Source organism: Oncorhynchus mykiss, chromosome 27 (genome assembly GCF_013265735.2).
Source record: "Oncorhynchus mykiss isolate Arlee chromosome 27, USDA_OmykA_1.1, whole genome shotgun sequence".
NCBI lineage: Eukaryota > Metazoa > Chordata > Actinopteri > Salmoniformes > Salmonidae > Oncorhynchus > Oncorhynchus mykiss.
The window spans coordinates 1,017,587-1,043,963 of NC_048591.1; the positions used below are offsets into that span (position 1 = coordinate 1,017,587).

General features: G+C 41.9%; 1 protein-coding gene and 1 long non-coding RNA gene across 5 annotated transcripts in view; one reads left to right on the forward strand and one right to left on the reverse strand.

The window, feature by feature from the left end:
- Positions 1 to 3,385, reverse strand: part of col4a4 (collagen, type IV, alpha 4) — a 159,474-nt gene extending 156,089 nt beyond the window's left edge. For 2 of the 4 annotated variants that reach the window (XM_021587197.2, XM_021587196.2), the window contains exons 1-2: positions 2,717 to 3,018; positions 1,411 to 1,560 (exon numbers count right to left, since the gene is read on the reverse strand). In XM_021587197.2, the coding sequence (XP_021442872.2) occupies positions 1,411 to 1,457 (47 nt within the window). In that variant the 5' untranslated portion in view covers positions 1,458 to 1,560; positions 2,717 to 3,018. Of the gene's footprint in view, positions 1 to 1,410; positions 1,561 to 2,716; positions 3,019 to 3,254 lie in introns of those variants that run through there. The other 2 variants (XM_021587194.2, XM_021587193.2) reach the window with 2 other exon arrangements.
- Positions 3,386 to 3,508: 123 nt separating this feature from the next.
- On the forward strand, positions 3,509 to 24,920 carry LOC110507304. The gene is made up of 4 exons (XR_002471104.2): positions 3,509 to 3,685; positions 18,489 to 18,604; positions 19,031 to 19,103; positions 19,517 to 24,920. It is a non-coding gene; the product is annotated as an uncharacterized LOC110507304 (long non-coding RNA).
- Positions 24,921 to 26,377: the final 1,457 nt, after the last annotated feature.

Consider the following 26,377-nt stretch of genomic DNA (forward strand, 5'->3'; position numbering starts at 1 on the left):
TAGCCTTTGGTTCAACCCAGACTTGACTGCCCTTGACCAGCACAAAAACATCCTGTGGCGTTCTGCATTAGCATCAATTATGAATAGCCCCCGCGATATGCAACTTTTCAGAGAAGTCAGGAAACAACATACTCAGTCAGTTAGAAAAGCTAAGGCTAGCTTTTTCAAACAGAAATTTGCATCCTCTAGCACTAATTCCAAAACGTTTTGGGACACTGTCAAGTCCATGGAGAATAAGAGCACTTCCTCCCAGTTGCCCACTGCACTGAGGCTAGGAAACACTGTCACCACCGATAAATCTATGATAATCGATAATAATAATAATACATTTTTCTACAGCTGGCCATGGTTTCCACCTGGCTACCCCTACACCGGCCAACAGCTCAGCACCCACTGCAGCAACTTGCCCAAGCCCCCTCCACTTCTCCTTCACCAAATCCAGACAGCATGTGTTCTGAAATAGCTGCAAAATCTGGATCCCTACCAATCAACTGGGCTAGATAATCTGGACCCTCTCTTTCTAAAATGATCAGCCGAAATTGTTGCAACCCCCATTATTAGCCTGTTCAACCTCTCTTTCATATCATCTGAGATCCCCAAAGATTGGAAAGCTGCCGCAGTCATCCCCCTCTTCAAAGGGGGAGACACTCTAGACCCAAACTGTTATAGACCTATATCCATCCTGCCCTGCCTTTCAAATCTTCAAAAGCCAAGTTAACAAACAGATCACTGACCATTTAGAATCCCACCGTACCTTCTCCACTATGCAATCTGGTTTCCGAGCTGATCATGGCTGCACCTGAGCCATTCTCAAGGTCCTAAACAATATCATAACCGCCATCGACAAAAGACAGTACTGTGCAGCCGTCTTCATCGACCTGGCCAAGGTTTTCGACTCTGTCAATCACCGCACTCTTAAGGCAGACTCAACAGCCTTGGTTTCTCTAATAACTGCCCCTGCCTGGTTTACCAACTACTTATCAGATAGAGTTCAGTTTGTCAAATCGGAGGGCTTGTTGTCCGGACCTCTGGCAGACTCTATTGGGGGTGCCACAGGGTTCAAATCTCAGACCGACACCAAAAGTGGAAAGCACTAGTTGGGGGAAGGGGCAGAGGAGGATGGTGAGGGCAAGACAGCTCTTAATAATGGCTAGAACTGAGTGAATGGAATGGTATCAAACACATGGAAACCATGGAAACCATGTGTTTGATGTGTTTGATACCATTTTATTGATTCTGTCCCAGCCATTACTATGAGCCTGTCCTCCGATTTAAAGTGCCACCAGCCACCATGCTGGTAAGGGGCTATGGGTTGTTTTGGCCACGCAGAAATGGAGAAGATGTGAACGGAAGGAAATTAGAGAAAATTAGACAATGAGATCATGAGAAGATGTGAGTTGGTAATCTGACCAGAGAGGGAGTTTGGTCCAGGTGGTACAGCAGGTAGAGACCGTCATCTCTGCCACTTAGGGCGTGTCCTGCTTCCAGACAAGCCCTTGACCTCTGCCTTGCCTCTGATTGGTGCAACAGCAACGATGAGACTCTGCCTCTCGACCTCTCCTATGAGATAGACAAACAACGATAAGAGACAATACTCTCAGATAGGAAGGTAGATAGAGTAAATTTATGTACAGTAAAAGTCAAATCATAAATCAAATGTAATTTTAATTCCTGAATTTATAAAATCATCCATTTGTCAAATGGATTCAAATGTATCTCCTTAATTGGCGCAGTTAAAGATGCATTAACGAATAAAACAATTATATAAATAAATGAATGAGTAGAGAGTGGATGAATGGATGGATAGATATGCACACACACACACACATACACACGTGCGCGCGCACACACACACACACACACAACTTTGTCATAACAAATGTCTGTGACCTGATGAACTGTGAACAAGATGTACTTTGCGGATCAGTTCTCATTGCACGAAAAGCTGGTTCGTAGGCAGGCAGCCTGAGATAAAGGGCTTATCATTATAATGTATGAATATTTTCAAACATCAAAATGAAAGCCAGGTTATTAGATCAAATGCTGAGGTTTTCAACAACAAAAATATTACTGCTTGTGCCCCATTTTTTCTAAGCTAAACCTCAAAACTCGCAACCAATTATGATGTGATGATGATCACCATCATCATCATTATGACCTCTTATTATTACTGATGTTACACAGCTCTCACTGCAATCGTGCACCACTGTAACTGTATTCAAGATAAGCCTGAGGGGGCTTGTGTACAGTATTGCGGGGACACCGTGCTGATTTTATGATACATGCATACTGAATTGCTTTGACCAAATAGGTCCCCAAGCCCTACTCTGCGAATAGGCCTCCAATCCAGATACATTTGAATCTATAAGAAATCTATTACCGAATCAAATATGCGTGTAGCCTACATTTTTCAAGTAAAAATACTTTGAAATGCATGGTCTGAGTATATTCCCACGAAAATCAAATTGGTTAAAATGTGCCTAGGTAATAATCCTGCAAATTCAATTAACCTACAATAAAATTGAGCGAAGATATGGCAACGAATGAAACCGTTGCAAATGACCCCCAAGACATGTATAATAGGAATTTGCGCTATGGAGAAAATGAATGATTAGGTCTACCCGTCATATCCTAGATAGGGTGCGAGAATCGTCCCAATCTAACGCAGAGTTTTATTGTAGACAATAAGTGTGCTATGCAATAAAAAAACGCTTACCCCAGTCTTGATACACTGTGTCGAACTCCGTTGACGAAATGTCGTGCAAGTTCAAGTCCCACTGTGACAATACTTTCGCATACACTTGTTCCTTAAATCGAAAAACCATCACCTTTATCCCTAAATAGTGTCATACAAAAAGAGCCTAGCTATTTCAGAATTGTGTCATTTGGCTTCATATTAATGAAGAAAATAAAACAAAAAGTTTAACGAAGTACAAGTCTTAAACTTAACAGAAACACAGAGACCTCAACAACCGCTAGTAAGTATGGAGGCTACCTCGTCCACTCCGCACCTCATACCGTAACTAACCTAAACAGCGCAACTATATTTCACAATACATTTATCCGGTTTATTTTTATACTATCAAATGGATTAAGACCCACCTTACAACAATGTATATCATACTATTTAAAACATATCACCATGTATCATTATTAATTGAAAACGAAATATAAAAATCACAGCGTAATCACAAAGTATTACGGTATTTAAGTGTACACCGCTCATTCTTAAATAAGCACTTGACCGTACTCACTTTTCCAACATATACAATATGTTTCTCGACGATTGTATGTCCCACTCGTTCTTATTATACCTCAGCAGTTACACTTTGTTGCCTATGGTGTATTATTTTAGCCTTAAAATACTTAGCTGTCAGGTGTGAATGGGGGCTCGAAGGTAAAAGCACTGTCTTTCTTGAGGGTTATCTTTACCACGCGCTATATCTAAGGATAGTGATCTAACCCACCACCTATCAAAGTCCAGAAACCCGTCGCAGTGACAGCGAGCTGTAGGCTATTTCTTCTTATTTTTAAAACACATGTATTCAAGAGGGCTGCTGCATTGCTTTTACAGTTACAAAGATATCCAACTGAAATGACGGACTTTCTCACTTTTCCCGCACTGCTCTGGAGTGTCCTGTTGCTAGTGCTCAGCGGCATCATCACACCCGCATGCACAGATGATGTAAGTATAAAAATGCAATGATGAATTAGGCTATAAGGGCTCAGCTCAGGGTAAAGTCTGCTGCATATCGTGCATATGTGTATTATAACTGACTTGTAAGGGAAATACGTTTTATTGCTAACACGAATCTGAGTTGACGATATAGCTGAGTTGGCGGGTCATCCATGCCGAAATTACTTCACATGATGTGTCACCTGAATAGCCACCTATAGACGTATTACTGTTACCCTAACTCATACAGGTAGCCTAGATTTACTTGGTGTAGCAGGAGCGTTATGGACATAGATTGACATAAAATACATTCATGTCAGAGTTGAATTATGTTGATGTAATTTATTGCCTCTACAGGTCTAAGGCTCACGACAGGTTACTGGTTAAGATTACATTTAGTTGTAGAGTGGTGACAATTTTAATATGGTAGAATGGAAATGGTCCGATTTTTTGCATGCCTGTAGATTCAGCCAGCTCCAACAGAGGCGCCATTGCGCACACGCACGCACGCGCACTCGTGCACACACACACACCACATATTCACACGCACACATTCACACATTTCAACAAGGCCCATCACTGAGCTGTGTACTTAAAACATGCGCTCAAGTGCTCAAATGTGCTGAAAAACTATTCCCAGACCAAGGTTAATATAGTTGTGTGTTTTTATATTATATTAGATTTGATTCGTTTATTTCAATCTCCGTTTAGTTTCAGTTCGTTTTAGACCAGATTTGCTCGTTTTTATTTAGTTAGGGACAGAAAGCATGTGCAGATTATTTTTGGTGTGTTTTTTGGGATGCCACTGGGATGTGTCTTGCAACTGGGGGGCAGTAATACATAAATTAGGTTTAAATTATAAAGTCAATCTAAATGTGACTTGGATTTAAAAACAACAATTAACAATTAAACAATTAAAACAAGCAGTGGAACTGGCTTTGTGGTCCAGAGTTGAGTTTGAGGGGTCTATGGATTAAAGCAGCGCTGCCTAAACCACTTCCTGGAGATCCACCATCTACCAGGACAGTAGATCTACAGGAAGAGGGCTGCACTGGGTTGTGAATGTGTAGACTCACGTTTTCATTGAGTGTGGATAAGATCCTGCAACACAATGTGGTTGAGTTAAGTATACGACTCAATAATACAATTATCTTTGCAAAATGGCTGTCCTGCACAGTTGAGTCACAAAAACTTGTAAAAATGTGCAGCCCAACATGTGTAATATGACACAACCATGCAGAGATGCATTTGGAAAACCCTGTTTTCCATTGCAAATCTTTACCAAAAATCTGTTGGATGCCTTTAGAACAGGGTTCTCCAACTGCACTCCTTGAGAGCCACTGGGTGCGCTGGCCGTTGATCCAGCCCTGCAGTAACACACAGTTAACAGTTAACAACAAGACCATGATTCATTGGTACTTTTTTAATTATCTGCTCACTCAGTGGCTTTTCAGGAGAGCAATGTCATGTAATCCGTTTGTTTCAATATAAGCTAATATATAAAATACATTGCTACAAAATTAATGCTCAGTATACAGAGCATTGAACAGTCAGCCTTGTGCAGACTCTGCCACGAGGAAACAAAATCAATCGAACATATTTTTTAGTATTGTCCATCGGTGGCTCGCTTTTGGAGTCAAACCCAGGAATGGTTGTTATGTCATAAAATCAGGGTTCAAATATCATTATACTTTTGGGTAAAGTATTTATTTGTAGGGCAATATCGGTAGAAATTGTACATATAGGAAGGTTCAGGACCCTCGTAAGACATCACAGTAAAAGGGAGGGATGTATTGCAAAAGGAAATGGCAAAATGACGTTATACTGGGGAAAGATGGGTTAATCTGTGGACATCGGAGGGTTGGAGTTAAGAATGAATGGTGGATTGGCAGCTGTGGGTGAAAATCCAGCACTTGAAGAAAGAGGAAATTAGTAATATATGTATAATTATTTAACTACAGGTACCGTTGATGTGAGCAAAATAGCAGTAAGAAGCAGTAGCAGTATTGTTGTCCGTTAGTTTACTCCAATTAGGGTAGGGATGGTAGGGTAGGGGGAAAAAAGTATAGAGAAAAAATATAAAATCAGGTGGATTAGAAATTATGCAAACAATTAAATTGATAGTTTGTAAATTCTATCTGCAATTTTGAAGCTGATCTACCCTCTGCCCAAAATAAATAAACATTTCAATGGAGACCCAATTTGGTTCCCAGCTAATTTTAGCATGACAACATCCATGAATGTTGTTAAATGTCCTTGGACAACATGATTTACTAACCTTTTGTAGATGGGCATACCATAACGGTTCTAAGAATGTTTGGTGAAAATGTTCCAATAATGTTTGTTTTGCACATTTAATATGTTTTTGTACAGAAAAATACAAAATAAAAACAGAAAACGTTAAAGCTATGTCATGGGAACATCCCTGGGAAACTTTGTCACGTTCGGGGGACTTTTAGATACATCTTAACCTTCTCAAGATGTCCCTTTTAACATTTTGGGAAAGCAGTGGTAACCAGAAATTGTTTGCTGTGTAGTGGTTTGATGTCTGTAGTTTATTTTTATAAACTAGTAGGTGTCCTGTGTGGCTCAGTTGGTAAAGCATGGCGCTTTCAATGCCAAGGATCATGGGTTTAATTTCTGTTGTGGCCACCCATATGAAGGATGTATGCATGCAAATATGGCACTTTCAACATGGTGGCTTTGTTTTCTTAATTTTTAAACAGTCTCTTGCTGTAGAACTGTACTGGGCATATCTATCGTATTATGGATGTTGGTACTAATGTTGAAATAGTTCATTTTATTTCAAAGTTTGTTGATCAAGTGAATTGGTTTGGGCAATTGCTTCAGGCAAGGCTTGGTGGACGGTTAAGGGATGGTTTCTAGACACTGAGTAAGCCTAGACCTGGACTTAATAGCAAGTTCAGTGGAGAAGGTATATCTGTGACTGCCCTGGAGCGATATCGCTCCATCACTGGCTTTACACAATGCTTTGATCATTATAACCATATATGACAAATAAAGGATTGACCTCTATTCAGTTTAAAGATGGATAGCAGACTCATAAAGTACATATTTAGATCTTCAAAAATATAGCCTATATGCGTGACAGACAGGGGATGGGTTGAGGGAGGGGTGTTATGGAGGCAGCCTGGCTGGTGTCTTGGTGTGAGGGTGGCTTGTGGAAGTCTGTGGTACATTTTCTGTGAGAACCATTCCCCCTGTCGTGTGTATTTGTTTTACACTGGCTGTTATCTACAGTAGACATCTGGTGGGGCACAGACTCAGTCTTGTCACTGTGGATCTTAGATCACTCTAGATACAGACAGTCAGTGTGCTGCGTGCTCCACAGCCTCACCTCTTGGGCAGCATAAATTCCATATTACCTGTACTAGTCATGACTACAGGTTCAGTATTGAGACTCTGGACTTGGAACTTGTTACTGCCCCAGATACAATATTTCACCACCTCGGTAGGACTTGTGCTCATTCACTGGCAAAGAGACCCATAAGCACCAGTGGTACTAAGATTATCTGCAGTCCGACTAGGAGGCAGTATTTTCATTTTTGGAAAAATAACGTACCCAAAGTAAACGGGATATTTTGTCAGGACAAGATGCTAGAATATGCATATAATTGACAGGTTAGGATAGAAAACTCTAAAGTTTCCAAAACTGTAAAAATATTGTCTGTGAGTATAACATAACTGATATTGCAGGCGAAAGCCTGAGAAAAATCCAATCTGGAAGTGACTCAAGTTTTGAAAGCTCTGCGTTCCAATGCGTCCCTATTGAGCAGTGAATGGGCTATCGACCAGATTACTTTTTCTACGTATTCCCCAAGGTGTCTACAGCATTGTGATGTAGTTTTACGCCTTTATGTTGAAGAATACCCGTAAGTGGCTACATTGTGTAAGTGGTCACCTGATGGCTCTCAAGAGTGATTCTCGCATAAAATACAGAGGTAGCCATTTTTCCAATCGGTCCTACTGAAAAACCAATTGTCCCGGTGGATATATTATCGAATAGATATTTGAAAAACACCTTGACGATTGATTATAAACAATGTTTGCCATGTTTCTGTCGATATTATGGAGCTAATTTGGAATATTTTTCGGCGTTGTCGTGACCGCAATTTCCGGTCGATTTCTCAGCCAAACGTGAAGAACAAACGGAGCTATTTCGCCTCCAAAAATAATATTTTTGGAAAAAAGGAACATTGGCTATCTAACTGGGAGTCTCGTGAGTTAAAACATCCGAAGCTCATCAAAGGTAAACTATTTAATTTGATTGCTTTTCTGATTTTCGTGACCAAGTTACCTGCTGCTAGCTGGACATAATGCTATGCTAGGCTATCGATAAACTTACACAAATGCTTGTCTTGCTTTGTCTGTAAAGCATATTTTGAAAATCTGAGATGACAGGGTGATAAACAAAAGGCTAAGCTGTGTCTCAATATATTCCACTTGTGATTTTCATGAATAGGAATATTTTCTAGTAATATTTATGTCCGTTGAGTTATGCTAATTAGTGTCAGTCGATGATACTCCGGGAGGGGGAGTATCAAGATGTTTTAAACTGTATATACATGGTTTATAATAGAGAATACGTTTGTATAGATCCAGCTGTATGTTTAAACCCCATTTTAATGGGAAACCTAAGCACAGCAAATCTATGTGGTGCTTATCTTTTGGACTAATTTTGTATTGTGGCATTTACTAAATAGATGGCCTAAGGCATAGACTTATCACAACAGAAGAACACTTTTGAAGAATCAAAACATGACCCTTGTTTAAGACTGCTTTCAGTAGCAGAAATGCAGGAAATATAGAAAAACTATTGGAATGTGAAAGAGGAAATAGTATTCTGCAGAAAGTTATTGAAAGTAACTATCTGCCTCTGGGCGAAAAGGTAAGATGGACAGAGAGGGGGAGAGAGATAATATTATATTTTCCAGGTGTGTGGAGTCACAAAGTCTGATGTCACAGTCTAGTGACCGATAAATGCATAAAAAATAAATACATTCTAATTGTAGTACAATAATTGTTTTATAAGAAAAGTCTGTCGTGAGCCATATGGTTCCTGTGCACTACAAGAGTGTGTTAGTGTAACGGCTCTCATTAGTAGAAGGAAGAGTGGACCAAGGCGCAGCGTGGAAAGTGTTCATGATTTACATTTTTTCAAAAAACACTCAAACAAAATAACCAAAGTGAAAACGAAAGCGCACAGTTCTGTCAGGTACAGACACAAAACAGAAAACAAGATCCCACAAAACCCAAAAGGAAAACGTATATACAGTGGGGAGAACAAGTATTTGATACACTGCCGATTTTGCATGTTTTCCTACTTACAAAGCATGTAATTTTTATCATAGGTCCACTTCAACTGTGAGAGACGGAATCTAAAACAAAAACCCATAAAATCACATGATTTTTAAGTGATTAATTAGCATTTTATTCCATGACATAAGTATTTGATCACCTACCAACCAGTAAGAATTCCGGATCTCACAGACCTGTTAGTTTTTCTTTAGGAATCTCTCCTGTTCTCCACTCATTAACTGCACCTGTTTGAACTCGTTAGAAGAACTTGTGAGAAGGCAACAACTGTTGGCGCAATTATTAGAAAATGGAAGAAGTTCAAGATGACTGTCAATCACCCTCGGTCTGGGGCTCCATGCAAGATCTCACCTCGTGGGGCATCAATGATCATGAGGAAGGTGAGGGATCAGCCCAGAACTACATGGCAGGACCTGGTCAATGACCTGAAGAGAGCTGGGACCACAGTCTCAAAGAAAACCATTAGTAACACACTACGCTGTCATGGATTAAAATCCTGCAGAGCACACAAGGCCCCCCTGCTCAAACCAGCGCATGTCCAAGCCCGTCTGAAGTTTACCAATGACCATCTGGATGATCCAGAGGAGGAATGGGAGAAGGTCATGTGGTCTGATGAGACAAAATAGAGCTTTTTGGTCTAAACTCCACTCGCCGTGTTTCAAGGAAGAAGGAGGATGAGTACAACCCCAAGAACACCATCCCAACCGTGAAGCATGGAGGTGGAAACATCATTCTTTGGGGATGCTTTTCTGCAAAGGGGACAGGACGACTGCACCGTATTGAGGGGAGGATGGATGGGGCCATGTATCGCGAGATCTTGGCCAACAACCTCCTTCCCTCAGTAAGAGCATTGAAAATGGGTCATGGCTGGGTCTTCCAGCATGACAACGACCCGAAACACACAGCCAGGGCAACTAAGGAGTGGCTCCGTAAGAAGGTCCTGTAGTGGCCTAGCCAGTCTCCAGACCTGAACCCAATAGAACATCTTTGGAGGGAGCTGAAAGTCCGTATTGCCCAGCGACAGCCCTGAAACCTGAAGGATCTGGAGAAGGTCTGTATGGAGGAGAGGGCCAAAATCCCTGCTGCAGTGTGTGCACACCTGGTCAAGAACTACAGGAAACATATGATCTCTGTAATTGCAAACAAATATTTCTGTACCAAATATTAAGTTCTGCTTTTTCTGATGTATCAAATACTTATGTCATGCAATAAAATGAAAATGAATTACTTAAAAATCATACAATGTGATTTTTCTGGATTTTTGTTTTAGATTCCGTCTCTCACAGTTTAAGTGTACCTATGATAAAACATTATAGACCTTTCATGCTTTGTAAGTAGGAAAATCTGCAAAATCGGCAGTGTATCAAATACTTGTTCTCCCCACTGTATGATTCCCAATCAGAGACAACGATAGACAGCTTCCTCTGATTGGGAACCACACTCGGCCAAAAACAAAGAAATAGAAGACAGACTTTCGCACCCGAGTCACACCCTGACCTAACCAAACAGAGAATAAACCTGAACCTATCGGGGAGGGTGCAGGGATCTTTGCTGGGACCTCCGGACCGTAGATCGTCGCCAGAGGCTCTGAACTGGGAACCAGAGGCTCTGGACTGCCGACCGTCGCTGGAAACTCCGGACCAGGGACTGTCGCTGGAGGCTCCGGACTAGAGACCGTCGCTGCAGGCTCCGTGCCATGGATCGTCACTACAGGCTCCGGGCCATGGATCATCACTGGAGGCTTCATGCCCTGGATTTTCACTGCAGGCTCCGGGCCACGGATCATCACTGGAGGCTTCGTACATGGAGCCGGAACAGGTCTCACCGGACTGAGGAGACGTACTGGAAGCCTGGTCCGTGGAGCTGCCACAGGGCTTACCAGGCTGGGGAGTCACACTGGAGGCCTGGTACGTGGAACCGGAACAGGTCTCACCGGACTGGGGAGATGCACTGGAAGCCTGGTGCGTGGAGCAGGCACCGGATACACTGGACCGTGAAGGCGTACTGGAGGTCTCGAGCTGGCACAACCCGTCCTGGCTGGATGCATACTTTCGCCCGGCAAATGCGGGGCGCAGGCACAGGACGCACTGGGCTGTGAAGGCGCACCGGAGACACAGTGCGCAGAGCCGGCACAGGATATCCTGGGCCGAAGAGACGCACCGGAGACCAGGAGCGCTGAGCCTGCACAATTGGTCCTGGCTGAATGCCCACTCTAGCACGGCAAATGCGAGGGGCCGGCATCGAGCATACCGGGCTGTGAATGCGCACTGTGTCTCCAATGCGCATTACACGGTGCCTGAGCGGTCACATGCTCCCCACGGTAAGCACAGGGAGTTGGCTCAGGTCTAAACCCTGACGCCGCCAATCTCCCCGTGAGCCACCCCCCCCCCAAAAAAAATTGGGAGCTGCCTCTCGGGCTTCCTTTGTTGTTCTAATTCCTCGTATCGCCGCCGTTCCTCTCTTGCTGCCTCCGTCTGCTCCCTTGAACGGTGATACTCTCCAACCCGTGTCCAGGGTCCTTCTCCATTCAGGATTTCCTCCCATGTCCATTCATCCTGGCCACGCTGCTTGGTCCGTCTTTGGTGGGATCTTCTGTAACGGCTCTCGTTAGTAGAAGGAAGAGTGGACCAAGACGCAGCGTGGAAAGTGTTCATGATTTAAATTTTTTCAAAGAACACTCAAACAAAATAACCAAAGTGAAAACGAAAGCGCACAGTTCTGTCAGGTACAGACACGAAACAGAAAACAAGATCCCACAAAACCCAAAAGGAAAATGACAACTTATATATGATCCCCAATCAGAGACAACGATAGACAGCTGCCTCTGATTGGGAACCACACTTAGCCAAAAACAAAGAAATAGAAAACATAGACTTTCCCACCTGAGTCACACCCTGACCTAACCAAAACATAGAGAATAATAGGGATCTCTAAGGTCAGGGCGTGACAGTTAGCCTGCGGAACTAAAGTCTGGGAATTGGTTTGTGGAGCTAATACAAGTCTTCAGATCTCAGCAAATACCCTTAACAGACAGACTTCACGGTATGTTGCAGTGTTTTTTAGAGCTCAATTCAAGCAGTCCGATATTTACCAGATGCTTGCCGGGATAAGCCTTTTATGTCTCCTTTGCACATGCCCGCTGGCAATTTTAGGAGTGGGAGTAGACATGGGCCAATGTGGGTGGAAGTATATTTTAATAAATCCGTTGAATATACTCCATCACAAAGAAATGCATTATTATTTTGTTTTAGGCAGGTCCTTAAAAACATAAGATTAATAAAATGATTTCATTTTATACCCTCACTCTGCTTTGTTAGAGAGCAGATGTAGGGTCTTACATTTGAGATTATATTCATCATGATACTGATGGAAAATAATAGCAATCTGTATTTTCAAAAGCATGTGAGTCTCGTGTTGATATTTCACAACCTTCGCGAGCTTTTGGAGTTGTGTATACTCGATCGAGCCTACACTTAATTTAGACTACATTATTGCATGCTAAATGTTTCTGATCAGTGATAGATGAGGAAACTAATATATGAGCAGTAACACCTACACTTATTTATGACTTATCACTTACAGAATTTACCAAACATACAGACAGAGATTCAGTGGAACAAAATCACATTGGGGATTAAGACAAGTCACAGGCTTTTAGGTCAGGGGTAAGGGAGAACCGGGACAAAAGTATGTTTTTTAAATTTAACTACTCAAAGATCGATAGAGCTAGAGCGACCATCTTTTATAACAAATAACTTATACAGTGCCTTCAGAAAGTTTTCACACTCCTTGACTTTTCCACATTTTGCTGTGCAACAAGCTGAATTTAAAATGGATTAAATTGAGATTGTTTGTCACTGGCCTACACATAACGTCAAAGTGGACTTGTGTTTTTAGAATGTTTTACAAATGATTTCAAAATGAAATGTATTGAGTCAATAAGTATTTAACTCCTTTGTTATGGCAAGCCTAAATCATTTCAGGAGATTGCTTAACAAGTCACATAATAGTTTGCATGGACTCACTCTGTGTGCAATAATAGTGTATAACATTATTTTTGAATGACTCCCACACATACGTAAGGTTCCCTCGGTTGAACAGTGCCTTTTAAACACAGATTCAACCACAACAACCAGGGAGGTTTCCAATGCCTTGCAATGAAGGGCACTTATTGGTAGATGGGTAAAATAATTACACTTTGGATGGTGTATCAATACACCCAGTCACTACAAAGATACAGGGACCCTTCCTAACTCAGTTGCTGGAGCGGATGGAAACTGCTCAATGATTTCACAATGAGGCCAATGGTGACTTCAAAACAGTTACAGAGTTTAATGACTGTGATAGGAGAACTGAGGATGGATCAACAACATTGCAGTTACTCAACAATACTAACCTAAATGACAGAGTGAAAATAAAGCAGCCTGTATTGAATGCAAATATTCCAAAACATGCATCCTGTTTGCAATAAGGCACTAAAGTAAAGTACCAGTCAAAAGTTTGGACACACCTACTCATTCAAGGGTTTTGTCTTTATTTTTTACTATTTTCAACATTGTATAATATTTACCAGGTGTGCCTGTTAATGCCGAGAGTGTGCAAAGTTGTCATCAAGGCAAAGGTTGGCTACTTTGAAGAATCTAAAATCTATTTTCATTTGTATAACACTTTTTTGGTTACTACATGATTCAATATGTGTTATTTCACTATTATTCTACAATGTAGAAAATAGTAAAAAAATAAAGAAAAACCCTGGAATGAGTAGGTGTGTCCAAACTTTTGACTGGTGCTGTTTATGTTTAATTTCTTTAGTATATCAGAAAAAGGACAGGTTTGACTTTCAGAAAAATGTTATTATGTTAGTTGCATAATTCTAACAGTGTGAAACCTAACAGGGTTTGGAGCCTAAATTAGCCATAGCTCTGTGGGTGATTGCGATTGAGCTAGCACAATGGTAAATATGGTAAACATTGAAAGAGGATTTCATTTATATATCAAAAGTATCTTAACATTTTGACATTTCCTAAATGTTCTCTGTAATTTCTCCTAACAGGGTGGGGATTTATGAGTGAGACAGACTAACGTCATGAAATGCTAAAATGATCCCAGATGGGACTCAAATATGCAAGTTTTCACTTCACTTTGACATTAGCATCCCATCATGACCGTTTTCCCACCAACAAAGTGATGACACTACCTGAACATGATGTCAAGGGGTTGTTTTCTTAAAGGAGATTTACTACAAACTAACAGGGTGGAAAGTGATATCAGGGACACACAGAACATCATAAATACAATAATAATAAATACAATAATCATGAGAAATAAAATATTGATGAGAGATATTTTAAATAATGAGGAAATATTTTATTGTCGTATAGTTTATATTTATTGTAGTAGTTGACGAATAGCACCAAGGGACTTGGCAAAAATGCCAACATGCACTGAAAACAAAATGCATAAACCTCCATATCTTTGTGTTTTTATGGTAAATGACACCTTACCTTATATTTAAAGCCTTTCGGAATCCACATTTTACACTAAATAAGTAAGGGATAGTCAACGACACGCTAGCAAAGTGAAACTATCATGCCACAGAGTTGCATTATTTTCCAGAGAACGCATAGAGCCCCGAGTTGACTATATATTTGATACCATGGCTATAATTTAACCAATGTACAGCTAGAAATGTGTTCATTTGCAGGTAGAAATGTGTTTAACATCCACTGAAGTAGCTAGCAAGTTTACTAGATAGCAACAATCGTTGCCTTGGTAACCAAGCAAACAGACTTGCTAGTTTAGCTAACCAAACCATCAGTCCTAACTTGCTATTATGAAAATCAAATTCAACAGTGCCAATGACGTTTTCAATTTGACTTTTGCTTTCAAAAGCAGTTCAATCATAGAACATGTAAGAACTAGCCATTTAATTCTACCGTGCAAATATACCGTGCGTTATAGTAAGGTGACCAGATTTCTGAAATTAAAACCGGGGACATTTCCAGTTCGGCGGTCAATATATAATTAAAATATCCAATGTTATTATCTATGAAATAAAAAAGGGGGACAATTCCGGTTTCATGTATTTAGTCTAACAGGCACACTGTGATAGACAGAGAAAACAACTATATTACAGAAACACTACAGACAAGACAGAACTGTCCAATTTGAACAGCCATTCAGTGGTCCTGGTAGTCTGGGTAGAATAAGAGCAGAAGAGAACCTGAGCAAAATTGAAAAAACAGACAATAGTATATGTGACATAATAAAGAAATAAGATGCTGATGAGATTGGTAACTACATAATATACTTATACCAACCTAATCTGTATATTTATCAGAAGAATGTATTTTCTTCAGGATTGCTCTGTCTTTGGCCAGCTTCTCCATGAACTCCTGGCAGGGGAGGTTTAAGTTTGTCTTCACAATAAGCGTGGCCTTGATGGTAGGAACAGTGAACCTATTTCTTGCTGCTGTCCATAGAGCATTCATTTGGGAGAACACTCTCTCGACTGATGCATTACTTCCAGGTAAGCACATGACAACAGACGCTAATCTAGCCAGGTTAGTGTGTGGGATGTCGTTCTCTTAGAAGTGGGTAACCACCGTGCTCCATCTCTGACTAAGCGGTGTCTCAGATGTTTTCCATTCTTCAAGCGAAACCCCCTTTAGGAACTCTTGCAGGCCAGTAACCTCGTCACACAATGCATCCTCATTGATGGTGCTTCTTCACCTGCATTGCTTGCTGTTTGGGGTTTTAGGCTGGGTTTCTGTACAGCACTTTGAGATATCAGCTGATGTACGAAGGGCTATATAAAATAAATTTGATTGAAAATTTGATTGATGGTCACATTGGGGCATTTTTCCTGCAGTGTGCCTGCTGCCTTCACGCAGAGGTTGCCTTTTTAAAAGGAGACAATGTAAATATTTTAGATTATCTGTGTGCTTTTCCCATGCTTGCAAGTAGTTCACAGCCATAGTGAAGAACGATTGGGATGTTTTGAGAAAGCTCTCTTTAGACATGGCTCCATTGTCCTCTAGCTCTCTCAGAAGTCCTCTGACCAAAACTTGTCATCAGTCAATTTTGCAGTCAATTTTGCCTCAACGTTTCTCAGAATTGCAGCGGACTCCACAGCACAGTGGCCCTGGCCTCCAAGCATCTTGATCGTGTCACTGAATACGGTCAAGTTTCCATGGACAAAGGCCAGCCAAAGTTCAGTCAGTGGATCTTCAAACATTGTTCACAGGACAACAGGGCATTTGTCTTCAGAAATAAAAAAGGATTTCAATGGCACATTTTCAGCACTCTTTCTAGAGCAGGGAGCATGGACATCCAGTGAACATTGCTGTGTCCTAAAATGTTATGGTACTCCTGGCCAACAAACTCACAAAAGCCTTTCAGTCTTTCTACTCTGACGGTGAAAATATGAACATATTCCAAGTATTTTTGTGAGCAGGTACTAAACATCATATCTAAAGCAGTTCTGGCCGTGTTATGAATGATGTGGGCAGGACAACCTAAGTCAATCACCTCACGCTGCAGAGCATTTTTAACTTTGGTATGGACATTGACCCTCCCCAGCCTATTCAGTCCTCCAAAGTTGGTATTTGTTGTCGGCAGAGAATGTTTTCCAGGTTACATTTTTGGATGACCACTAGGATCTCAGCTGCTGTTTCTCCATTCAATTCAATTCAATTCAACAAAATAAAGCAGTTTTGTTTCCACAGATGTGCTGCCATCATATATCTTACATATCTGACTACTATTGGCAGCAGCTTTACATGTTCATGATTGGACACATCAATGGACAGGGACACAAATTCAACCTGGTCTAGGTCCTGTGTTACCAAAGTAGTTGCCCATGTTGCTAACACGTTACACACTATGGCGTCATATTTTGTCCTAGCACATGTAAACTTTGGCTCATAAAGCTTCCATGTCAGTTGTGCTGTGCAGTCCATAGATCTGTAACTATGATTGTGTCACATGGTGTGGTATGCAAAGACACCCTCCTGCACAGCTAAACCATATTCTTCTTGGGAAGGCTCTACCTTCTTGAAGAATGTGGTGACAGTGGGCATACCAACACGGGCAATCAGAGAGGCTTTATGTTTTTCGTCTGCTGATGTTCTACCACTGCCGTTCTTCTCCGGCTTGACCTGAGCGTATAAATGGAAATTCTCACATCATATTTTTCATAAAGTGCATTTCCGTTTCTTGGAAAGAGTCATTGTATCTCCTCTGTCTGCTCTTCTTCACTCTCCTTGTATAACTCTTCTTACTCTCAACTTTTTCTTCTCCTCCAATCTTTCTCCTCCTCTTTTCTTCACTCGTCTTCCTTTCCTTCTCTTCACCTTTCCACCTCACTCTTCTACGCCCTCCTTGCTTCACTCTTTTTACTCCCTTAACTTTTCCTTCCTCTAAAATCTGTATTAATAAATAGTATAATATTAGATAAAATACTTTGGTTAACAGATTCCCATTGCTTGCCTCATTTCTGTATTAAATCTCAAAAACATTGTTTGTAATAATAAATTGGCAGGCTCTGTCATCATATCTTTACCTTTCCTCCTCTGTCTCCTTCACTCTTCTTCCTATCCAGTCTTCCTCCTCTCCTTCCTCTCCACTGCTAATGTTATCCATGAACATTTCTAACTATATTTTCACACTACTTATTATAATGCCAAACCATTAAAATTGTAATCTACAAATATATTTTCAGAATTAATTGTGCATTCATTTAATACAATCATATTTTCAAAATAACCTGTCCACTGCATGTTTCCATGTGAAAATTTTTTAACCTAGCTATAACAGTAGCTAGCTAACTTAGTCTACACAGCTAACGTTAGCTAGCATAACCTATTTAAAACCTTATAGAGCAGGTCATCTATCTATATAATAAATTGTGACATTATAACATCATTAGCTAGTATCTCAAACGATTGTAACTTATCTGGCTTGAAAAGACGTTTGTGGTGATGTTGTGCATTCACCTGACACTTGCTAGCTTCTGACCAAGTTTTCCACAGAAGTTTTCTCTAAAACTATCGCGAGCAAGTAGTTAGAAGAAGAAGAAGAGTGAATGAAGCTGCTATAGTGAGCAGCCCCCTCTGCTGGACTAAACAAGCACAACGCGATTGAGACGTCAACCGGTAGGCTCTGCTGCACAGTGTTACAGTTTTTTTAACACACAGACATTTCCGGGGACAGCACCAGCCGGGTACAGGCCACCAAAAACGGGGACTGTCCCTGGAAAACGGGGACGTCTAGTCACCCTACGTTATAGGGAAATAATGCACGCTCTAGAATGCCCTTCAAGCCAATCAGAAACTATTATTCAACAACGCCATGGTATAAGAAGTTATATTTCCTGGGGAAAGAAAAGGGACTGGATAGTGGGAATGACCAATGGTGCATAAATAGCCTAATGTGTGTGTGTGTATGCGTGTGTGTGCGTGTGTGTGTGTTCCAGGGTCACCCAGGCCCAAGGTGTGTTCCTGGTATACCGGTCTAGATGGCTGTAACGGGACCAGAGGGGACTCTGGTTTCCCTGGAATCCATGGTCTGGATGGGCCTGATGGGGGAGCGGTGAGTACAGTACAGAACTGTACGGTATGTGGCTGGTGTAGGGAACACGGAGAGGGGCTATATCACTCTGCATTCCTTGAGATCCCAGAACATGAAGGATTAGGGTAGCTAGATGGCTAAATAATCTGAGCGAAGTGGCATATCGAAGTAGCCTGGTACCAGATCAGTTTGTGTTGTCTTGCCAATTCCTATTTTTTGCCAATGTCCCAACATGAATTGGCTATGCAGCACAAACAGATCTGGGACCAGGCTAATATTGAAGAGCCAACACATTTACAGAAAAAAATCCTGCAGCAACAGGAAATGTGAATTATTGTGTGGATTATAATGAATAGTATCACGTTTTATGGAAGACCCAGATGCAGACAGTGTGGAAGGAACAAATATACTGAATTGTGTTGTTGACATTTCTATTGATGACTGCAGGGTTTCTCAGGGATCAAAGGAGTACCAGGGGACGACACCGTTCAGTTCATCCAGTACCCTGGTATACCTGTAGGTGGGCTTTCACAACCATCACCCCTCCATACAGTCTCTTTAATTTGTGTGTCCACCTGTACATGCTTTCCCACCTGTACATGCTTGCATCTCTTACGCAAAATATTCATCTTATTTGATTATTGATTAATTTATTGATTGATGATGGATGGATGGATGGATTGATTGTCATAAACCTTTTAGGTGCCCAACCCATGTCTGCATACAAAACAAAACCAAAATGACCTATGCTTCCACACAATCAATCATCCTACAGTCATTGTCTGTGTACCTGACTCTCACTCATATACCCTCTTAGCTTTGTACACCCATTTGCCCATCCTCACCCACTCCAATGCCTCCTCACATTGCCATGTATGTTCTGTTGTTAAGACTTCTTCTCTTTTTCTTTTCTCTTCTCTTCTTCTCTGACAGGGTGATGTCGGCCGTGCTGGGGTTACTGGACTGCCTGTGAGTAAGATGGTTGTTGGACGGTTGTTGGATGGGTTCCCTACAGCCTGTCATTTCACAACATACACTACTTCAAAATGGCCCCCTTACCAGCATGTGCCTACCTCAGCTGCTGTGACATATTCAATGTGTCAACATAGTTACTACTGCCTTACTATTTCCTGGTCACCAGATCTGTATGCGATTTAGCCATCTTCACTAACTGTCCTTGTCATGCCAACAATGTACGTAAGAAGAGCAGCCAGGTTTACATATAACCAGTGCTTAAAGGATCCGCCTCTTTTTTTAAATGTAAATAGTTCTTTCAGTATTGCCACAATATTCCCATACATCTTATTACCTGTCCTGTCTGGCAGTAGCAGGCTGTGTAGTAAAATTAAATGTATTTGGCCGCATTACACAAAACATTTTTGGCAACATTTTGTCCTGATCAATGCCGTTTGCAATAACAAAATATTCAAACCGTTCTGTATGAGCGCCATTGCTCAACACTTTCATCAAACTGTCCAATATTTCTAACAATTCCAGACATTTTTTGTTTCTCATTTGGCTCCTGTTTGTTACTCAACTCATACTTGTCCATGGCAATGTTCTGTTCAGCCGTAATAATATTTTCTTCAGTCAAGTGATCTTCATTCACTTCACTCACTGATGTTTTATCCTGAAATGCACTGATTTAGCAGCTTTTAATTCAAAAGTTTTTCTTCAAACTTGTCCTTTCCTTTACTCACTGACGTCCGTCTCAAATCCCTTTCTGCCATCCATGACGATGCTAATTCTATTAGCTAGCTCGACTATGCGCTTGCCTCTACCAGCAATACACTGCTAGCAATTAGACTGTCCCACGAAAAATATTTGTTTTTATACCCCTTTTTTATGGTATCCAATTGGTAGGAAACACCATACTGAGTCAGAGTCTGGACTCAAACCAGACTCTCTAGTGGCATAGCTAGCACTGCGATACAGTGCCTTAGACCACTGCGCCAATAAGGATCCCGGAAAATAGCAGTTTTAAACTTGTAAAAAAATGCCTTTTTCCAAACAGAAAAGTTCACGTAGGTTCAGACTTACTCGTCGCCAATCTGTTATTATGTCTCGTGGGTTTCATAACCACGTCTTTATAACAATTCAATAATGATCAGACGGGAGACAGGAATCAGTTAAACCATTTATCTACAATGTGCTCGGTCTCAACACATACAACCCCCATGATGCGCTGCGGCACAAACCCAATGAACAACACTGGCAGAAAAATGTCTTGTTATAAGAACAATGTGTGTTATAAGGAGGCAACTATTTATGCATTACTCAGTTTACTAAATAATTGCCTCCTTATAACAGAAATGAAATCATTGCCAGATTATTGTGAAGTTTACAGTAGTTTCTGCACAGATATTTGCTATTTTGTCATGGACCAGGCTATACATTGATGTTACTAACCTCTTTAGTCAGAAACTCTTAGGTGCATCCAAATGGTTTGATATGGTAGCACCTACACAGAGCTCTGTTCCAGACAGACATACAGACAGAGAGAGAGCTCAGGTCTTGGTCAGTCCCACATCCCACAGGCCACAGCCCCTGTTGTTTTAGTCTTCCTATTCAGCCCTTTGTGCTGCTACTCTGTTGTTTCAGAGTGCCCCCCTATTCAGACCAAAGCCCCCAGAGCTCCACCATTGTCGCTCCCCGGGGGCTTTAGATGGGCAGCTCGTATCCCGACCCGTTTGTCTTCCGAGTGGTTTCACACCACGAGCAAAATGAGAGAGAGCCACAGGCATGCTGAGCCGCCAGGAAGTCACCCATCGGTGGGGGATGGTGGAGTGAAGCGGGGGGAAAACGGGCGGTCAGAGGGTGCTGTTCCCGGCACTGCAGACAATCCGTTGCATGGGGACCCCCACCAACCCCTTCACCCCCTACATTAGTCCTCAGGGATTATGGTGGTATTGGCTTAAATCCCGGTCACACACACAAGAGAGGTGCTCAGGAACTCTGGGACAAAACTGTTGTGGTATGTGGCCTCTTCTCAGCTCATTCTCGTTTCTGCTTAGTTGGGTACTCCTTAAGCATGCATGAGGCCTAACACAGGTAGCATAGCGGTTAGAGAAGGAGGGTTGCTGGTTTAAATCTGATGATGTGTGACCTGGCAACTGGAGAGTTGCTTGCATCATCCTAGACACCTTTGCTTGCTGTTGTTTCCTTGTGCAAGGCACTTAACCCCCTACAATTGCTCTGGTGGCAGTGAACTGCAGCTGACCCACTGCTTCCAACCCCTCAGGGTATATTTGTGTGTGTGTCTTTGTGGGCTTGGGTTGTGAACATAAAATACAAATGTCCATTCTCTGTAAGTTAATAGACTATCAAGTTTTCTTCTAACCCAGTGGGTGTAAAGGACTGCTTGGTGAGTACCACTTCCTCCCGTTTCGGCACATACCTGGCTCAAACCCTGGACCTCTGCTTCACAAACATACCTGACCGTCCTGCCTCAAGCATCTCTACCAGTCACACTTCTCAAAAGCTAGCAATTGAATGGTGCAAACGTGGATACTTAAGGCTGAGGAGTAAGTTTCACACATCTCCATGTGCCACATATCTGGGCAAACTGAAATGATGCCATCATTTCAACCAGTTTTGCCCGCTGGGAATCACCCTCTGAGAACAGAGTCAATCCCTTGTTGCCGATCACTGCTTTACTGACCTGGGGTGAGTTTCCCGAAAACCTTGTAGCGATTGTGATCATCGCTATTTCTCTGGACGACCCATACCAGTTCCACTAGCAGAATAAGCAACATTTGATGAATTGTGTTCATCGCAGAAGATTTACAATCAAATATCCTTTTTATAGTTATCCCTCTCTCACTGCTGTGTGGTTGGTTTGTCAAGAGAAACAATGTTATGAGTTCACTACAAGGCTTCTGGGAAACTCATTCCTGCTCTACCCTTTGACCATAATGTAACAAATTCGGGGGGGTTGCCCCAACAGGGACTCGAACCAGCAACTATCAACCTTAGCTGATAAGCCAACAGTTTCAAATCTCTTGACTAGGTCACTAGGTGTTGGATTAAGGTTGCTACAATAACAACAGCACATTGTCGCATTAGAAAAGGCCAGTGGGTCTGTCTTCCATCCTGCTCTCTCAGTAGGGAGGCTTGCTGCTTGCCTGCCTTCTTGAAGAAGGCAGTGATTTAACAGAAGAAGAAGAATTGCCGTTTTGAAACTATAGAGTCAGGGAACCATGCGCTCACACTACAGCTGGTCTTAAGTGTGACAGTGAGTAGCTGTTCTGTTTGATTAGCTCAGATAAGCATTAGTGGACAGCACCGGGAGATATAGGACGGTTCGATCACTCTCTCAGATGAATAGAGCCATAGAAATTCAATGACTAGATTATATGTCTATGCATAGAGCTCCCCGGTGAGACTACATAGACCCAAGCTCTGTGTGTGGACCAGAGGGCTGTCTACTGCCACCATGAGGGGGACAGGGCCATCCCAGATCAGGCATGCCCTGCGGAGACAGAGACAAAGCAAGGTGTTGTAGTGAATATTTTCTATTCATCGAGGCTCACGACTTGGACCTGGTTCAAGTATGCAAGCTTGCCACCGTGAATGCTTCGATGCCGCCTGATTAGAATTAAATAGGGTCAGGTTCAGGTATGTGAGAGACAAGAACAGGACATGAGAAAAGTGTTAGCCAGAACCAGTATGTGCTTGCAGAGGTGAGAGGTTGAAAGTGGGTGAGAGAAGGGGGAGAGGTGAAGGAAGGGGTGAGAGAGGTTGATGGGTAACATAGTAAGCACTGAGGTTGAGGAAGTTGACTCTTACAGAGGTGAGGCGGGGGTGGGGAGAGATCTGGAGATGTGTCTGAAAACGACAGACCAGCTGTCACCAGCATGCTGGCTTGCCCATCTGTGAACACTGACATGCAGCGTATCTCCTTGTTTTGAATCCGTTGCATTTTCTACAGTCTTTGATGTTCCGCCACCATGGGTTTGAAAAGTGTTTTCTGTTCTCTGGTATTCTTGGAGAATACCGTGTTTTCTAATCTTGTCCATCTCTTGAGAGTGCCACAGTCCCCCTCAGGAGACTGAAAAGATTTGGCATGGGTCCTCAGATCCTCAAAAGGTTCTATAGCTATAGGTTCTATTCATTGAGAGTTGCATCATTGCCTGGAATGGCAACTGCAAGGCACTACAGAGGGTAATGGATGGCTGCTAGCGTTGGCCGGCTCGTGTGTGGGTGTGTTTGTGTAAAGGTTTGTGTAAAGGTTTGTGTGGTCAGATTACTGAGCCTGTTAAAGCCTATAGGCAAAACACTGATTCACTTATTGTGATTTTTTAGACAGGAGGGAATTAATGAAACATTATTCTTATCTGTAGACTACTGAGTGACGGTGTTAAAGCCTACGTCCTAAATGGCACCCTATTCCCTATATAGTGCACACATTTTGACCTGGAAACATAGACCAAGGCCCGTAACAATATGTTATTTGATTATGACTATGATGTTATAAAGTGTCCATGACCACTCACGGTCCTTTTGTACTCTTTTCACTGGTAACTAGTGTTAATCTTTGTGACAGAACAGAGTCATTTAGGTCTTCAAGCTGTCTTTGTCTCTATTCCTCTGTGCATCCTTCATTCTCTCTCTTTCTCTCTCTCTCTCTCTCTTTCTTTCTCTCTCTCTGTCCCCTCTCCTTTTTCCACTTTGCTGTTCTTTCTTTCATTACAGATACATTTTTTTCTTCCTGTCACCTCTGCCTATATCTCTGCTGTCTTTCCTCCTCTCTTTTCCCTCTGCACCTACTCTCCCTCTCTCCTGCATGCCCCAGGTGTGTGCAGGTCTCTGTCTGATGATGTGTTATCAGGGGACTGTGGAGCCGTCACACAGGGCCCAAGATCCTGCGATAACAACATTAAATTCACACACGGTCAGATGCACACGCACGCACACACCCCCCTACTTGCACTGTTTTTTGACACCAAGCCTCATTTCTATTATTCATCTCTGCTATTATCATATTATTTACGTGATTAGTATAAAAATGTAAAACCTCTCCACTGTACATTCTTTTGTTGATCTAGTTTTTAAGTATGCCAAGTGTTTATGTCTGGATGTGTTTAAGTGTGTGTGTGTGTGTGTGTGTGTGTGTGTGTGTGTGTGTGTGTGTGTGTGTGTGTGTGTGTGTGTGTGTGTGTGTGTGTGTGTGTGTGTGTGTGTGGGAGAAAGAGACTTTGTGTGTGTACAATATATAGGACTCTGTCTGTCTCATTGTCTCCCTCCCAGTGGAAGACTTACCATTAGGCAGAAGAGGCAATTGCCTCTGGCCTCACATCATCAAGTGGCCTCATGAACTGTGCTTAATAAAATATATACAGTGGGACAAAAAAGTATTTAGTCAGCCACCAATTGTGCAAGTTCTCCCACTTAAAAAGATGAGAGAGGCCTGTAATTTTCATCATGGGTACACTTCAACTATGACAGACAAAATGAGAAAAAAAATCAGAAAATCACATTGTAGGATTTTTAATTAATTTATTTGCAAATGATGGTGGAAAATAAGTATTTGGTCTATAACAAAAGTTTATCTCAATACTTTGTATACCCTTTGTTGGCAATGACAGAGGTCAAATGTTTTCTGTAAGTCTTCACAAGGTTTTCACACACTGTTGCTGGTATTTAGGCTCATTCCTCCATACAGATCTCCTCTAGAGCAGTGATGTTTTGGGGCTGTTGCTGGGCAACATGGACTTTCAACTCCCTCCAAAGATTTTCTATGGGGTTGAGATCTGGAGACTGGCTAGGCCACTCCAGGACCTCGAAATGCTTCTTACGAAGCCACTCCTTCGTTGCTCGGGCGGTGTGTTTGGGATCATTGTCATGCTGAAAGACCCAGCCACGTTTCATCTTCAATGCCCTTGCTGATGGTAGGCTTTGTTACTTTGCTACCAGCTCTCTGCAGGTCATTCACTAGGTCCCCCCGTGTGGTTCTGGGATTTTTGCTCACCGTTCTTGTGATCATTTTGCGTGGAGCCCCAGATCTTGCGTGGAGCCCCAGATCGAGGGAGATTATCAGTGGTCTTGTATGTCCATTTCCTAATAATTGCTCCCCCATTTGATTTCTTCAAACCAAGCTGATTACCTATTGCAGATTCAGTCTTCCCAGCCTGGTGCAGGTCTACAATTTTGTTTCTGGTGTCCTTTGACAGCTCTTTGGTCTTGGCCATAGTGGAGTTTGGATTGTGACTCTTTGAGGTTGTGGACAGGTGTCTTTTATACTGATAACAAGTTCAAACAGGTGCTATTAATACAGGTAACGAGTGGAGGACAGAGGAGCCTCTTAAAGAAGAAGTTACAGGTCTGTGAGAGCCAGAAATCTTGCTTGTTTGTAGCTGACCAAATACTTATTTTCCACCATAATTTGCAAATAAATTCATAAAAAATCCTACAATGTGATTTTCTGGATTTTTTTTCTCATTTTGTCTGTCATAGTTGAAGTGTACCTATGTAGAAAATTACAGTCCTCTCTCATCTTTTTAAGTGGGAGAACTTGCACAATTGGTGGCTGACTAAATACTTTTTTGCCCCACTGTATATATTAATTATCTTTTTTGTTTTTGTTGCTTGAGGCCCCCCAGGCTCCGCTCAAGGAGCAGAAAAATCTGCGGGTAGCTTCAAAGTTCTAAAGGAAATGGGTAGGGAGCAGTTTTTTGTCAGGCCACTGTGCCAAGGTCAACAAGGCCACATGTAATAATAGATCAATCATTTATTTCCATACATATACATATCTTATATTTTATATCAATTTTAATATAATCCAAGTTTTTCTCA